The sequence below is a fragment of the Tachysurus fulvidraco genome, chromosome 23 (genome assembly GCF_022655615.1).
Source record: "Tachysurus fulvidraco isolate hzauxx_2018 chromosome 23, HZAU_PFXX_2.0, whole genome shotgun sequence".
NCBI classification, from domain to species: Eukaryota; Metazoa; Chordata; class Actinopteri; order Siluriformes; family Bagridae; genus Tachysurus; species Tachysurus fulvidraco.
In genome coordinates, this window is record NC_062540.1 from 7878414 (window position 1) to 7896524 (window position 18111).

General features: G+C 37.1%; 1 protein-coding gene across 4 annotated transcripts in view; it reads left to right on the plus strand.

Moving 5' to 3' along the window:
- Window positions 1-4430: 4430 nt before the first annotated feature.
- Window positions 4431-18111, plus strand: part of uckl1b (uridine-cytidine kinase 1-like 1b) — a 39202-nt gene continuing 25521 nt past the window's right edge. For 3 of the 4 annotated variants that reach the window (XM_027144824.2, XM_027144822.2, XM_027144823.2), the window contains exon 1: window positions 4431-4582. In XM_027144824.2, the coding sequence (XP_027000625.1) occupies window positions 4545-4582 (38 nt within the window). In that variant the 5' untranslated portion in view covers window positions 4431-4544. Of the gene's footprint in view, window positions 4583-7369; window positions 7453-18111 lie in introns of those variants that run through there. The other variant, XM_027144821.2, reaches the window with a different exon arrangement.

An 18111-nucleotide genomic window follows, 5' to 3' on the forward strand; every position in this document is an offset into this window, starting at 1 on the left:
ATTGTGCAAAAACAGCTGTAGCAATTTTGGCTCGCGAAGCAAGGTAAATATTTATAAGCGACTATAACATGTTATAGTGACTTCCAAATATTTTAACCTAAGTTGAAATTAACGGTACTGGAATTAACGTTACGCTTATTTGGTCTGTTCGTCCGGCGAACAGGCCGTGTAACCTTTATTAATTCTATGAAGGCGGTATCTTCCCAGCCAAGAAAGATTCGCTTTCCTTTTACTGTATACCGTAATTTTAATTAAATTAACTCAATAGAGCATGTAGTTCAGACCAGATATTGCAGGTACCTTAATTTGTGAGCGAACTCCACCCATCTTTGGGGAGATGACCAATACTTCGGTCAAGGTTTTGGAGGGAAAAACTCCCTTTGTTTCGGGTGTCTGTGGGCGTGGTTTAGCTATCAAACTTTTAGATGACTTTAAAGTTTGATCCAGGGTGTATTAAGACGGTATGGTGCCTTTCGTGCTCAAATAAAATACACCAGTGCTTGAAAAATGAGTAACCGATAATTTTGTGGTCATTTGGATACTAAACATGAAGGGTAATGACGGTATGAAGGCAGCGATACATTACATACATAGATCATTAATCAAGGCAAAGATAAAGGCAAAGAAACAAAAATGAAACATAAAACAAGATGCACTTTCATTAGGGAAGTAAAAAGAAAACGATAGCTTCGTATACATTCTGACATCAGACCTTAAAGGGGCATACGGCATTAGAACAGGTATACATTAACATGCCATGATCAGTAAGATATGATGATAGAGTATAACGGATTTTAAAATACAATGTTGTTTTCTGACACATGAATAAAATACACCCTTGTCAGGAAATTAAGGAGCAAATAATTTTAAGTCATCCTGCCTTGATGCCCGATGACGCCTGAGATAGGCACAGGCTCCCCGTGACCCGAGGTAGTTCGGATAAAGCGGTAGAAAATGAATGAATGAATGAATAATTTTAAGTCAGGCAAGCCTTAAAAGAAGAAACACATTACAAAAAGGGTTATAAGAATGAGAACCTTAGAGTACCTTATCTTCGGGTTTTATTAGTAAAAGGAATGTCTCATTGTGTTGTTTGTGTGTGTGTGTGTGTGTGTGTGTGTGTGTGTGTGTGTGTGTGTGTGTGTGTGTGTGTGTGTGTGTGTGTGTGAGAGAGAGAGTTCTGTTTGCGGGCCCCAATGAGCCGCATGGGGTTATCTGGTCTTTGTGGAGACTCCAGACATTCTGGAGCCAGGTGTGGGTGTGTGACGCTGTGGAGTGTAGCCCTCAATAAAATCGTAAAACGGAGTGGTCATCGGTTAATTGAGGAGTAGATGTTGAAATTTAGGGTGCCTGGGACATGAAATCTAAAATGAACGGTGCCAGACGCTACAAGCAAACGACTGAAATATTGTATAGTATGTGCAAAATGACTGAGATATTGTACAGTATGTGCAAAACAACTGAAATGTTGGACAGTTTGTGCAAAAGAGCAAAAAAGTGTGCAAAACAGCATGTAAACAGTTTGATGTGTCAGTGTGTGTGTTTGGTGTAGGTCTGTGCAGTCCATACAGATGATGTGCGTGTGTATGTTGTGCTCAGTACAGTTCATTTCAGTTCCCAAACCAGACTGTGATGCAGCTGCTCAGAATGCTCTCAACTATCCCTCTGTAATGTCATCGGCGAACTTGATAATATGATTTGATCTGTGCAATGCTGCACAGTCTGAGTCAGCAAGGTGAACAGCAGTGGACTGAGCAAGCATCCCTGAGGGGCTCCATTGTTCAGTGTGGTGGTGCTGGATATGCTGTTCCCAATCCGGACTGACTGAGGTCTCCCAGTCAGGAAGTCCAGGATCCAGGTGCCTAGGGAGGTGTTTAGTCCCAGCAGGCTCAGCTTCCAAATCAGGTGCTGAGGGATAATTGATTTAAATGCTGAACTAAAGTCTATGAACAGCATTCATACATAAGTGTCTTTATTGTCCAGGTGGGTTTGACAAGACAGCCCACCCTATTATAATTGGCTGGAACCAGCTCTGACACAGATTATCTATTTATTTAGCTAAAGTGTTCTTGTAATCAGCAGCTGTATCCAAGGAACATGTATACTGTTAAAATAAATAAACTATTATATTTAAAAGTCTAAAATGCAAATACAATAAACTTCATAACTGTGAGTTAGTTTGTGTAGGGTTTTTGATTTAGTTTAAGTCAGTTGATGGGCGAGTCCTTAAAAATGAAAACAACACAGTGGTTTCATTGTAACCATATATAATAGTGATGGTTAAATAGGAGGGAATGCATTGGTTTCCTAAAGGAGGCCTAGAAACTAAAGTTTTAAATAAAATAAAAAATTATATTACAAGTCTATAAGTCTATTTCTTACTTGGTTGATGTAGCTTGATAATCCTACACAAAATATTCCAATTTTTTTAAAAAGCATATTTAATGTGCTAAAAAACAAAACAATAAACTTTATTCTTCTTGCAAGTTAAAATTACTTAACTTGCAACCTCCTCCTGAAATATTAATTCCATTATAATATAGTGGGTAGCTTTAGAATATTATTTCAATAAATTATCAACTTTATGGTTTAATAGGTATTTTAGACAGATCAAAAATATTAGAAATATTTTAATCCTACCTACTACAAAGGCAACAGCAAGGCTAGTTCTGCCTTAATTAATGTCATATTTGAGGAATTTTTCAACATATGACTATTCCCAAAAAAAAAAACCCCAAAAAATTAAATATACAGTTGGCAAAAAAGTATTTAGTCAGCCAACAATTGTGTAAGATCTCCCACTTAAAAAGATGAGAGGCCTGTAATTTTCATCATAGGTACACTATGAGAGACAAAAAAAAATCCAGAAAAGCACTGTCTGATTTTTAAAGAATTTATTTGCAAATTAAGATGGAAAATAAGTATTTGGTCAATAAAAGTTCATCTTAATACTTTGTTATATACCCTTTGTTGGCAATGACAGAGGTCAGTTTTCGGTAAGTCTCCACAAGGTTTTTACACACTGTTGCTGGTAGTTGGGCCCATTCCTCCATGCAGATCTCCTTTAGAGCAGTGATGTTTTGGGGCTGTCACTGGGCAACATAGATTTTCAACTCTCTCCAAAGATTTTCTATGGGGTTGAGATCTGTAGACTGGCTAGGCCACTCCAGGACCTTGAAATGCTTACGAAGCCACTCCTTTGTCGCCCTCAAGTGTCACGCATTGAGCATGATGGTTACTCATTTAGGTCTTTTGTCATGCACTCCCGCCACACATTGTATTTCTCACGCAGAAAAACGTACTATTTATCATATATTTATGCCGCAGCATCCAAAATGTCTATGAAACCGGGCAGGAATCAAGCGCGTCTCCCCTGGAGTTCTTAGTCGAGCCTGACACTTACACTTATCAGGCAATCAAAAAAAGAGGCTACACAATAGCCAATAAGAAAATAGCACTATTGTATCTGGGTATGATTTAATGCAACAACCAATGAAAAAAAAAGCATATCCTGGAATTTTTCACCATCGACCTCGTTCACCCACAGAGAAAACCACTGGAGCTGCGAGCATCATTTTGACTGCTGTTAGAGAATGTTTTCCAGATAATCAGCATCGGTTTTTCATGAGTGTCTGTAACTTAGCCAACAGTTTTACAGCCTGTTCACTGACAACACCTGCTCAGAAGTTAGCAGTCTAGGAGAGTGGTTCTCAAACTAGAGGCCCTGAGATGGTGCCAAGGGGCCCCGGTTCACTGACAACACCTGCTCAGAACAAATAGTCTAGGCCAGTGGTTCTCAAACTGGGGGCCCTGAGATGGTGCCAGGGTGCACCGGTTCACTGTCAACATCTGCTCAGAACAAGTAGTCTAGGCCAGTGGTTCTCAAACTAGGGGCCTTAAGATGGTGCCGGGGGCCCTGGTTTTATGACCGGTTTTATAAAATAAAAATAAGTAAAAAATAAATTAATCTCAGAAAAAAGGCTACTAACCACCAGCACTACATTGTATAATTTAATATGTTTTGTTTAATACCAATATAAAGTTTTGGAATGTTATAAATTTTATTTGGGGGCGTGGATGGGCGTGGGTGAGAGAAAGACATATTTAAAATATGTCAGTCTTGCCTGTCTTCAAAACTTGAAAGCCCTGTATATAATAATAGGGCTAACAATTTTTTAAATCTAAAAAACAGTTCAGACACCTTTGTTAACTATTTTCCTAACATTGTATTGAGTGACCATTAGTAAACTGCAAATGTTTAATAAAACATTGTTGACTAAAGTCTGTGTTCTACATTCAGTTGATTATACATTTGTTTACAACTTTTGTCATCTCCATGTTCTGAGTATGGCCACTTCCCGAAGTAAAAGAGAAGGCGTAGTTAAGTAAAAAACAAAACGCTTGGGAGTTGTAGTGCGCATGACATAATAAAGCGCACATAATAGGGCTGCTGGAACTACATATCTCAGGAAGCACCGCGACAAAGTGACGCCGACTGAAGCCAAAAAGACCTATCCGTGCGCAGACCAGGAAGATTGTCAGCGATGGAGTTCGGGGAAAAAACAACAGTGCGATCTTCAAGGTACATTAAAACACTTTTGGATAAAGTTTTTACCTCTTATTTCCATTGTAGTTTTAGCCAGTACATATATTTGAAATACCCAAACATTCAGCAATAGAATCTATATGAAAATGAACCTCAATGTTGCTGCACGTTCATTTTTTTTTATCGTTAATGCTTTTAATTTTAATTAGCAGTTGAACTACAAGCCTTTTTTTAAATTAAGAATGACATTGTCCGCAATAACATTGGTGAAATACACAGACACACACACACTATAAAACTAAGATGGAACATTAAATATAGAATAAAATTCATTTATGTAAATAAAAGTTACATTAAAATTACTAATGCAGATATGGAAAAACTCTTGAAGAATTAACTATAGTTACATCAATATTATATCACACTACACATGTAAACTGGCAATATATAATGAATATCAAGAATCTTGAGAATCTAATGTTAATGGTTGTAGTAGTGCAATATGAAAGTGTTGCCGCCTGTCTCGCATACAGGTTAACTGTTGTACAATGTTATTGCTGATTAGAATGACCTTCTGTAGTGTTCTCTGTGACAACAAATCTGTAGTGGCTGAGAATGGTTGTCCATGATGGAGAGCAGTTTGTTCATTGACCTCCTGTTCCTCACTGACTCAAACAAGTTATGCAGTAGACACCTGTGCAGCCATAATACACCTCACCACTGCAGAATTGTATGAAAATTGCAGGTGGCTTGCTTCAGAGTTGTACTGAAAGAATGTGGTGTACAGAGTGAACAAAAATGGAGACCGGAAAGTTACCTGAGGTGCTAGGATAATGCCTGAATTTGGTTGTTTAGTATTTCCCTAGATGTGTGTTGGGAAACCAGTCATGATGGGTAAGGAGGAAATGTCTACTACCAGGGCATTTAAACCACTTAAACCCTACCTTGAACTATGCACACATACCTTGAAGCTGTATAGTATAGGGATAGTTCCCTACCTTGAACTATGCAACTATTTACAAAGTTGAAAAATTTCTATGTATTATTATCTAAGAAAAGGAAAGAAAAAAAATAATTGAATGTAAATATTACATTGCACAAATGACCACTAGCCTGAGTTCCCAACTGAGTTTACTTAAACCCTTATTCAGGTAAGCTCATGAAATGAAAATAATAGAAAAAATAGGGAAAGAAAGGAAAGATAGTTCACACAATCTAAACATATTACAGGCCCTATGTGAATGCACACATACAAACAATCTCTTGTTGCAGGATTGAGCAGAGCTAGGGGGCCCCTTCATGCAAAATAAAATTTTAGAGTACTCGCATGTAACAGAGAGTCGGTATCTTGGTTCAACCCTTTTCACTCAGAGAATAGAGTATGGTGCAGTCCTAAGCCTAATCACAAAAATGGTGACTGACAAAACAATCCATGAAATACACTGGGAACTGCATCTGTACCCTCTGTGCAAAAGGAGCTTCCAGGCTTACCTTTTTTTTTTATTATTATTTTTTTACCTGTAGCACTCCATGCGCAGCTTTCGTGCTGTAGAATGCAAATTGTCTGCCAGTATTTTCTGATAACAGCCCACATTCATCTTGCCATAATTTTTTTTTCTAACTTTCATAGTATCGGAATCTGTTTAAAAACAACACAAACAAACAAAAAAAACCAACTAGTCATTTCATGACACATATGGCTAACCCCATCTAGCAGCCACTATAACTAGTTGGAATGTCTATATAAATTGTTACAATATTTAAAACCAAACAAATATTTTAAATTATATCAAATGTATTTAGTGGAAAATCATACATGTATAAGCACATTTTATACAGTTCTGACATCTCAGAGCCATGTAATATAAAATGAGCATTTTCACATACCACCAATTTTTGTTTATCTATAAGCATTCAGATTGTCCAGTGAAGTTTCCTCTTGGTGTTTGTGGTTAGTTTGTGAAAGATGCTTCTGATTTTAATTTTGTGGGTGGCTATGCAGGCACTGTCCAAAAAAAAATCTGTTGGTTGATTGGGTGAGGGTGTGGTTATTACAGGTTTGTCACAATAGATATGTGACAGCCAATCTATTGGTTTTTTTTTCCTTTGTACTTATGTTTGTATTTATTATTTCTGGTCTGCATTATGAAGCAACTTGATTTTTTCATATTATTTCTGTAGCTGTTACAAAAAAGCAAATTTTTGTTTCTATTTTTTCTCTCACATTTTCTCTAACCTTAATTTGTGAGAAGCAGCAGACAGTAACAGGAGTCTCTTCGTTGCTATACCAAGTGCCATTGCCAGATGCCTTGTGATAGAGGCCTGTGTAAGGTGCTGTGTGCTACTGACGGTAGGAGGGCTCCAACCTGGAGCTATTAATACCACTGCCAATAGAATCTATCAAGAGAGCTTATATCCTCTTACGTAGACAGGCGAGTCCAGGGGGGAGGGGAGAGATGGAGACAGTGAGACACAGACAGCAGCAGCTCTGACGCATTTTCATTTCTGTAGAATTCTCCATTACATTATCAAAAATGAGCAAAACAAATGTTTAAATCAATGTTTTGTTTCTATTATATTTATTTCTCTCCTCATTCTCTCACTTTCACTTGCTCTCTTCTCTCTTCTTTCTCTTCTTCTATCTGTCTTAGTTTCTTTTTCACACTCTCTCGCTTGGCCCCGCATATTTGCTTACCAGAGGGCATGTAATGTGTTTAGCTTTGTAAACATATGTTTGTATGTTACCGTCTTTGTGTACATGCTGGCTTCAGGGCGGCAAGCTGAGATATAAGCATTATTCAAGCTGATATATAAGCTTTTTTCTCTTGCTTGCTCACCATGAACACACTGTCAGGCTTTTCTGGAGCCAGGATCTCAGGTTGCTGGGCTTTAAGGGCAGACAGCAGGTAAGCCTGAGTTACTTAGTTTCTTTGTTTCTCTCTGTTTCATGAATGACTCACACTTGACTATGGTTCACATTTTTGATTGTTTGGTTTTCACTTTGGCTACATCTGCCTTGTCTTCTTACCACAATAATTGGCCAAACTTTTACCTTGTTATAGGCTAACCCTAACCCTATACATACACACGTTTATCATTTACATTTGTCATTTATCAGATTACTTGATGTGATTTTATATACAAAATTGTTCCAATCCATAAATACTGGCTGGCTAGTTCCATGACTAATGATACCATGAGTAAACTTTGTTGGGAGATAATAAGTTCCCAAAAATGTGTTGCCCATTTACATATTTACATTCACAGCATGCCAGATGCTTTTATCCAGAGCAACATACAAATGTGCTTTAAAGTCTGTCAATGAATATATCAATATTGGTTCACTAAATCATAGACAATGGATACCATGAGTCTAAACCTCTGTTTGGAGGAAATATAGTACACATACAAAATATTTATTTATTAATTAAAAACAAACAGGAAAAAAAATAATTTCAGGAATGAGAGCTGGTGGGACCAGTTGAGCGGTACTAGAAGATCTGAGTGAGCATGGTGCAATGCAAGGAGTGTTGAGAGCTTTGATCTAAGAGGGTGCTGGTTCATTTTTTGATTTGTAGGCAAGCATCAGTGTTTTGAATCTGATGCGTGTAGCTACCAGAGGCTAATGGAGGGAGTTCAGCAGTGGGGTGTAGTCCAATCTCGAAAAGACAAGAGACTGAATGGCACTTGAGCAGCCTGTGTGGATAGAAAAGGTGGAATCTTCTGATGTTTTAAAAGAAGAAACCAACATGAGTGTGTCACATTATCTACATGCAAGGTAAAGGACAGTTGATTGTCCATGGTTACCCCAAGGTTGCGAGCTGTAGTCGAAGCGGGGAGATAAGATTGCTGTGTACTGTAATTATATTGCAAGATCCTGACCTGGAGATGATTCACCAGGGATGACCAGTAGCTCAGTTTTGCTGGTATTAAGTGTCAACTGTTGAGCCTTCATTTACAAAATGTCTGCCAGACATGGTGACATCCGAGCAGAAGCTGTGGTATCTGACGTCGGGAAGGAGAATATACTCTGAGCGTCATCAGTATAGCAGTGGTAAATGAACCCATATGAAGATACGTATAAGGAGAAACAAAGAGGAGCAAATATTAGTTACCCAATATAAGCGACCATCCAGGTAGGAAGCAAGCCATTCCCATGCTCATACTCAAATTAGTACCTATGTAAGTATAGATCAACCTCATGCATATAATAACAAACTATTTGGTACCTTGCAAAAAGCTACAGTAATCTAGTGTCCCCCTGACAATCCCAATTGTTGCAGTTTTTTTCCTGTTGCAGTGGTCTTTTCCTAGCTTGGACTGCAGCTTGTTTCAGTTTTTTGGTTTTCAGGGGTTTCTCACCTCCTTAGAAGGTGAAATGCATGCTCAGTTTTTCTGATAAATGACCTGATTTGTTCAGATAATCTTAATTTTTTTTTTCTTTATTCCTTTTCTGTATTGGAAGTGTGTTTTAGGTCATCGTTTTCATGCATAATGACATGCAGAATATTTTTGTAGACTTCTGAATTGATTCTGCTGCTAACATCATAATTGTCATCAATAAAGATTCATGCAAGTTCAAGCAATGACTCAGCTATGCTTGATTGAGGAGTTTATATTAGGGATGCACCGAAATGAAAATTCTTGGCCGAAAGTGAAAACCGAAAAAGAGGAAAGCAAGGCCGAAAACCGAAACACCGAAAGAAATTATACCAATTATTATTACCATTGCATTTATGGCTATGACTGTGTACCAACCTTACTAAAATCAAGGCATTTCAATTGCATAAATTAATATTAAAGTTTCAAAGAATAAATCAATTACAAATTATGAAAATATTTATAGCACATTGCAACAATGCACAGGATAAAAAATTAAAATTCAAACTTAAATGTTTAACTAAATTGCATAGTGTATAGTGTAAGTGTATAGTGTAAGTGTATATTAAATAATAATGTACAAGCCATCTGGCCTGCTGAAAGGTTGTAAAATGAAATGTTCTTTCATAAAAACAAAGTGCATTCATAACAAGTGCAACTGCTTAAAGATACAACAATATTTTCACTGTAGGCCTACAACATAATAGTGTATCAAAACAAAGACTGCCATAGCCCATATGTTAACTGTAGAACTTTAACAACAACAAATGCACCAAGAATTGCAGATGTGCAAAGTGGATAATAAATATTTAAACACTAGACAAGCCCATTCTACTTCTTGAGGTAAAGTGGCAGGTTTTTCTTTATGAAGAGTAGCTTCTCTGCTTTATCACAGTTAAGTCTGTTCTTCTTCTCATTGAGTACATGGGATGCTGCACTGAACAGTCTCTCGCTGTCAGTGCTTGTGCATGGAGCAGACAAGTACTTGCGTGCCAACTTTACCAGGTCAGGAAAGCGTCTGTGATTATTTTTCCAGTAGACAAGAGGGTTATTGCTTCTGGGGATGGGGACTTCAGACAGATAACCATCTAGCTGTTGAGTGGTTGAGCTTGTTGCCTGCCTGACATTTGAGAAAGATTTGAGAGAGTGTATTTAAATAGGGCCAGTGCATAAATTAAAATTGTCGAATTTAAAAAATATCTAGCAGAAATATAGCTACAATCTGATAGTCACATAGTAGCCTAAGTCAGGACAGAATAAATAGCCTACCTATTCTTATTTGAGGCACTTTCTTGCAGGATTTCAGTGAACATATCAGATAACGTCGGTGCATGCCCCATTGAAAAGAGACAAGTCTTTATTCTGTGCTCTGATCTCCTTCTCCTGCGCTGTGCGCTGCTCCCTCTCCGTCTCCCCGTGGTTTCTCCGCATCCATGCATCAGTTTGACATGGTGTTTTATAAAGCAAGGTGTTCAAGGAATCCACTATGATTGGGTGTAAATCTCCCATAATTGTTTGTCATAGAAACAATCTTGGCAGTGTGACACTTGATGGTGTTATTGGGTTGATGATTGATTGTAAAAATTTTGCTTGAAAAATTTGGTAAGGTAAACTGCTCCTTACAAATATAATTGTTCTGGATTTTTATCCCACATGTTACAATTTTTGTCTTTGTACCAACAGTCATTATCATTATGATTTTTTCTTTCCTTATCATCTGCCTTTGTTTACACCAGGGGTGTCAAACTCTAATTATATTTGGCCTGTGAGATCATATCAAATGTGCATTACAGCTGGCTAGCCGCATGCTCCGCTAATACTACAAATTCCAGAATGCCTTGCCACTGTTTTGATGCGTAGTCACGAACAGCAAGCACCCCTCATTCTCTGCTGACAGTCGTTAAAGGCAGGGTCTCCGATTTTTGAGAAATGCTTCAGAAAACTGAGTCGGGCTGATAATAAACAAAAATCAAAACAAACGTGTAGCCAATGAGCAGAAAGGGGCGGGGCTTGTCAATATGGGCAGAGAGAGTGTTCAGTTGCGCATGTGTGACATTAGCAGAAAGCGTTGACATGGAGGACAAAAACAAAGAATGAAAGTGAAGAAAGGCTTGCGATAAGGCAAGAAGTAGGACGTGTTAATATAGGATCAGCTTTCCAGCGCTGTAGAGAACTGAAGGAGCAAGAAGTTGGCGCATATTCATAGATTGGAGTTTCCCGAGTCAATAACTCCTGAGCTAAACGCTGTCACTACACAAATAACACCTCTTTTCTATCGTAGTAATGTAGAGAGGCAGCTACAGCCGCGTTTTGTGTAGTAACAGCGTTTAGCTCAGGAGTTATTGACTTGGGAAAGTAATCAGGAGTTGTTCCAAATCCTGTGTTTAAGCAAAACTAAAGTTTGTTTCCATATGAAAAAGGTTGAACATTACATATCAGTTAATTGCAGTTAATTTTTCAATAAATATTCAGCTTGGCCTGTGACTATCTCAGTTTTATATTTTGGCCCACTGTGAATTTGAGTTTGACACCCCTTGTTTACAGCCTTGGTCTTTACAGTCAGCACCATCATTGATCTGTTGAGTTGGTGTCCTTCATGAGCTGCTGTCTCGATCAAGACTGCTATTTCCAGCACTCTCTGAAACGTTGTCTTAGTTAATGGGCATTATTTGTAGCTTTGCTCATACACAAAAGCCTGTAACACCTCCTTTGTTTTAGATGTTACTCTGAGGGGTTCAGAAATTTGACCTGTACTGATACACACCTTCACAAAACAAATGAGCTTTGACAACAATTTTATTTTTTATCTGCAAGTGCTTATATACATGTGCCCCAAGTCAATGAATAAACTTGCTTTTAAATCGGGCTTGAAGGCCTCCAAGCAGTATTTACATGTTCTCGTATTGAACGTCATGAAGAGACACCAGTGACACAAGAAAAGAAAAGTAATGAAAAGTTATGATGTTTCCAGTGACACCGAAGCTCCGAGGCGTGTGTCAAAAAAATTAACCGATTTTCATTGAAGCTTTGTATCGAAGCTTGATTCGTTCTGGCAAAATCACGTGACCAATGACGTCCGAAGCTTCATTTCACACACACCCATGTGACTGCTTTAGTATCTGATTCAAAGGTTTAAAATTGTGTGCGGTGCGCCCTCGTGTGTTGTATTGGAGTATTACATGGAATCTATTACTGTATAGCGAGTTTAGGAGAGCTTATTGTTGCGAGTTGTCAATGGAACCTGTTACAAAAAGATCGCGTTCTGAAATGTGGGAACACTTTTATTTGATTTTGCCCAATAAGGTGGATATATATGGTTTTGTTGTGAAGCCTATATTTATAACTTCACTCATCATTGGGCAATTATACAATTCAGTGTAACATTTAATGTTGTATATTTTGTCATATATATTTATTGGATAGCAGTAATAAGTTGAAAAAGGAAAAGGAATGCAAGAAAAGCTTTTTGTGCACCGCATGATCTTTTTTAAATGGTTCACACTTTATACTTTTGAGACAAGGTCTATCCTTAATCTGTTTTTAGGTCCAGTGTTTGATTTGCTCCCAGCAGCTGGCCAATAATAATAATAATAATGATAAAAATAACTAGAATGGTACATTTCCTAAAGAAAATGTGAATGTGCTTGCACGTGGCAAGTTCCCCTCATCGTGCTGTGTGTTATGATATGTCACATGAAATTTTTGATTTCGCTTGAATTTTAGGAATTTCCCATTCATTTCTATGGGACTTTTTTGGCCGCTTTTTCATCAGCTGTGCGAACATCGTTGGTCGGATCGCTTATAAAATTCATAGTACACCTCTGCTCAATGAGCCGGTCGATTTGACACCTCATTTATGGGTCTAGGACAAAAGCTGCGGGACAAGTTACGTGCACGAAAAAGTGTCCGGAAGAAGAAGCAGAATAATAACTAGAGCAGTACATTTCCTAAAGAAAATGTGAATGTGCTTGCACGTGACGTCAGTTCCCCTCATCGTGCTGAGTGTTTTGATATATGACATGTCCATGTTGTGCTAAATTTTTGATTTCGCTTAATTTGGGGGCGGGGCTACACGTGACGTCAGTTCCCCTCATCATGCTGAGTGTTTTATGTTGTGTAACTGAGATATGGCTTCTTTATATTGCAATATGGTTTGTAAGGTGCACTACATGGTTGCTAGGGTATGGCTGCACAGTTACTATGGTTATATTTGCAGACTAGTTTCTCAACTGCAACAAAAGAGCACACCTGAAAATCCATTTATCTTTTCCTGAAACAAGTGCCATGAAGATCTTGAACTAAAGCATCAATCAGAGATTTTACTGGGAAAAAAATATAATCACGTTACAATAAGGATCATTAGTTCAAATGTAATGTATTAACTAACATTTACTAACCATGAGCAATAAATTATTGTATTTAGTAATCTTTGTTAAAATAAAGTTTATTCTTTGTTCATGTTAGTTCACAGTATATTAACTACTGGGAAAAAATATAATCACATTACAATAAGGATCATTAGTTCAAATGTAATGAATTAACTAACATTTACTGACCATGAGTAATAAATTATTGTATTTAGTAATCTTTGTTAAAATAAAGTTTATTCTTTGTTCATGTTAGTTCACAGTATATTAAGTAATGTTAACACGGTGTTAATAATGTATTAGTAAATGTTGAAATTAACATGAACAAAATGAATAAATGCTGTAGAAGTGCAGTTCATTATTAGTTCATGGTAACTAATGAACCTTTATTATAAAGTTTTAGAAAAAACAACTGTCCAATGGTGGATTCGAACCCCAAATCTCTGCATGCTAAACAGATTCGCTATCCACTACGCCATCTAGGAACACGAGAAAGCCTTTGCGGTTTTATGTATTAATTCACTAATGTGAAGAATGGCGCGTCTAATAGTACCCAAGCTTTATTATATTAGTCATTCTTATCATTCTTTGTGATATACATGTCATATAATGCCAAAAAAAATTATGTAATGTGAGGAGACAATGAAAAAATGCGCTTAATTTGAATTAATGGGTGGCTCTTAAAAGAGCCGTTGCTGCTCTTAAAAGGACATTAGTTTAAAGTGAAATAAAAAATTATAAAAACTACACTGATAGTTGAAAACAACAAAACGTTATACAAATGCCAGAAACAACAACTTATGTGACCGCCGTGCTGTCCAAGGCACCCCAGCACTAGGTTTAAGCATTAAATACACGGTTAAATGTTATAGTGTTTGAAAGCTTAGACTCTCAGGATTTTATTAAGCCCACACACAAAGCATAATATGATTTATAGCCATCATACTAATTTAATTCAAGTTGATAGTCACTGGAAATTGGCGGCGCTTACCTTTCTTCACTGGGGTAATATTTTCCAAAACAAATGCTTGTAAAAAATCCCCAAGAGTCTAAGGAACTGGAATATGTAAGCCTTTTAATCCAAAACGCTTTAATCCAAAACGCGTTTCTGACCGAAAAATGTACTTCCGTCCTAGTTCTGTACTTCCAACGTTGTGTGATCTGACAGATTCACTGGTGTCTGCTGCCCTCTTTTGGATGTTAGCACATCTACAGAGAGATTCCCCATTCAAGTCTATGGGGAAAAAACACCCCTTTGAACTTCCATACTGGGAATTCTGGAATTCTGATCGCTTACAAAATAGATAGCACACCTCTCCTCAGTGAGCCGGTCGTTTTGACACCTCATTTATGGGTCTAGGACAAAAGCTGCGGGACAAGTTACGCGCCGAAAAAGTGTCCGGAAGAAGAAGAATAATAATAAGTATGCAAGAGAATAAGAATGTGCTTTAGCAAGCACATTAATAATAACTAGAACGGTACATTTCCTAAAGAAAATGTGAATGTGCTTGCACATGGCAAGTTCCCCTCATCGTGCTGAGTGTTTTGATATGTCACATGTGCATGTTGTGCTAAATTTTTGATTTCGCTTATTTTGGGGGCGGGGCTACACGTGACGTCAGTTCCCCTCATCAGGTTGAGTGCTTTATGTTGTGTAACTGAGATATGGCTTCTTTATATTGCAATATGGTTCGTAAGGTGCACTACATGGTTGCTAGGGTATGGCTGCACAGTTATTATGGTTATATTTGCAGAGTAGTTTCTCACCTGCAACAAAAGAGCACACCTGAAAATCCATTTATCTTTTCCTGAAACAAGCGCCATGAAGATCTTGAACAAAAGCATCAATCAGAGATTTTACTGGGGAAAAAATGTAATCCCGTTACAATAAGGTTCATTAATTCAAATTTAATGTATTAACTAGCATTTACTAACCTTGAGCAATAAATTATTGTATGTAGTAATCTTTGTTAAAATAAAGTTTATTCTTTGTTCATGTTAGTTCACAGTATATTAAGTAATGTTAACACTGTGTTAATTTATTAGTAAATGCTGAAATTAACATGAACAAAATGAATAAATGCTGTAGATGTGCAGTTCATTATTAGTTCATGTTAAGTAATGTGGTAACTAATGTCAACTAATGAACCTTTATTATAAAGTGTTAGAAAAAATACTGTCCAAGGGTGGATTCGATCCGCGAAACTCTTACGTGCTAAACAGAATTGCTATCCCCTACTCCATTCAGGAACACAAGAAAGCTTTTGTGGCTTTATGTATTAATTCACTAATGTGAAGAACGGCGAGTCTAACAGTACCCAAGCTTTATTATATTAAAGTCATTCTTATCATTCTTTGTGAGATTCATGTGTCATATGTTTAAAAAATAATTATGTAATGTGAGGAGACCAAGAAAAAATGCGCTTAATTTGAATTAATGGGTGGCTCTTAAAAGACCCGTTGCTGCTCTTAAAAGGACATTAGTTTAAAGTGAAATAAAAAATTCTTAAAACTACACTGATAGTTGAAAACAACAAAAAGTTATACAAATGGCAGAAACAACAACATATGTGACCACCGTCCACGGCAAACCACCACTAGTTTTAAGCATTAAATCCTCTAAATACACGGTTAAATGTTATATTGTTTGAAAGCTTAGACTCTCAGGATTTTATTAAGCCAACACACAAAGCATAATATGATTTATAGACATCATACTAATTTAATCCAAGTTGATAGTCACCTGAACTAGGCGGCGCTAGTCCAGTTGTTTACTTACCTTTAAACGCTTCCCTTTCTTCACTGGGGTAATATTTTCCAAAATAAAGGCTTGTAAAAAATCCCTAAGAGTCTAAGGAACTGGAATATGTAAGCATTTTAATCCAAAATGCTTTAATCCAAAACGCTCGCCTCACAAATATTACATTTCTGACCGAAAACTGTAAACAGCAGTTCACTTCCGTCCTTTGTTTCGGCTCTCACTTCTCCTAGGAGGCTTATAAAACTACACTGAGGCGTCAGATTTGTAGTCCAGGGCCTAACGAATCAAACGAAAATCATGCAAACGAAAATCATGAAAAAAGGGGCGATCCCATGATCTATATATATGAAATGAAACTGGAAGCTCACCAATTCTAACAACTGTGAAATATAGCAACAAGCTTTAAAGACCTTTATTAGATCTTTACTTCCAACCTTGTGTGATCTGACAGATTCACTGGTGTCTGCTGCCCTCTTTTGGATGTTGGCACATCAACAGAGAGATTTTAAGAATTCCCCATTCAAGTCTATGGGGGAAAAAACACCCCTTTGAGCTTCCATACTGGGAATTCGGGAATTCCGATCGCTTATAAAAGACATAGCACACCTCCTCAATGAGCCGGTCAATTTGACACCTCATCCATGGGTCTAGGACAAAAGCTGCGGGACAAGTTACGCGCCGAAAAAGTGTCCGGAATAATAATAATAATAATAATAATAATAATACTGATAATGAGTAAAAGAGAATAAGAGTGTTTTGATATATGACATGTCCAATTCACTGGTGTCTGCTGCCCTCTGTTGAATGTTAGCACATCTACAGAGGGAATTAAGAATTCCCCATTCAAGTCTATGGGGAAAAAAAACACCCTTTGAGCTTCCTTACCAGGAATTCCAGAAATCCGATCGCTTATAAAAATCATAGTACACCTCTCCTCAATGAGCCGGTCGATTTGACACCACATCCCTGGGTCTTGGACAAAAGCTGCAGGAGAAGTTACGCGGGACAAGTTACGTGCTGAAAAAGTGTCCGGAAGAAGAAGAAGTATGCAAGAGAATAAGAATGTGCTTTAGCAAGCACATTAATAATACATCATTCAGGTTGAGGCATTTTCGTGCAAAGCATTACAGTGCCAAATCATCTGTCCAAGATGTAGCCAACAGCCAAGGTTAAAGCCTACTTTTAATTTTATTCACTTGCTTCAGTTTTAATTATTTAAGAAATTAATTATTATTTAATTAAGAAAAACTTTACATTTGTATTACCAAAGCATTTGCAGCTGTGCTGCATACAAATAGTACAAAAAGTTAAATTCAAACAAAGTACATTGTGCATAATTAAAAGTAAAATAGTAAATTATAGAAATACAATAAGAACATACATTATTGTATTTAATATATTGATTCATTTATTTATTAATCTATCCTTAATTTGTCAATCCATTAATTTTTGCTTCTAAAATTAATACGTTGTTTGGTTGTGGAACATGTGATAGCACTTTCACCAGCAGAGGTCCTCATCGAGCTCTGATTTGAAAAGCTTCGAGTAATGAACCTTTTTCCGATACAATTGGGTTGAAAGCTTCACTGCTTCAAGAAAGCTTGACTTCGCCATCACTAATGAAAAGTTCTTTCTAGAAAGAAAGCAAATAGTGACTTTTTTAACAAACAAAACAGGAGGAATAATGGCAATCCATACTTAAAATTGAGCAGAAACACACGCTTGCACGGAGTGAGAAGACTACAGAGTTAGTATTTTTCCTTTGATCCTCTAGGTATTTTCTTAAAAGCACTAGTGCTTTTGAATTAGTACTTTCATCAAAAGCTCCCATTGAATTAGCCATCCTAGATGGCCTCTTTCAAATTAAATTACTCATGACTCATTGTAATAGATCCATGTTAGGTTTTTGCACGTTTGTCACACTTTAATGTTTCAGATCATCAAACAAATTTAAATATTAGTCAAAGATAACACAAGTAAACACAACAAGCAGTTTTTAAATAAAGGTTTGTATTATTAAGGGAAAACAAAATCCAAACCTACATGGCCCTGTGTGA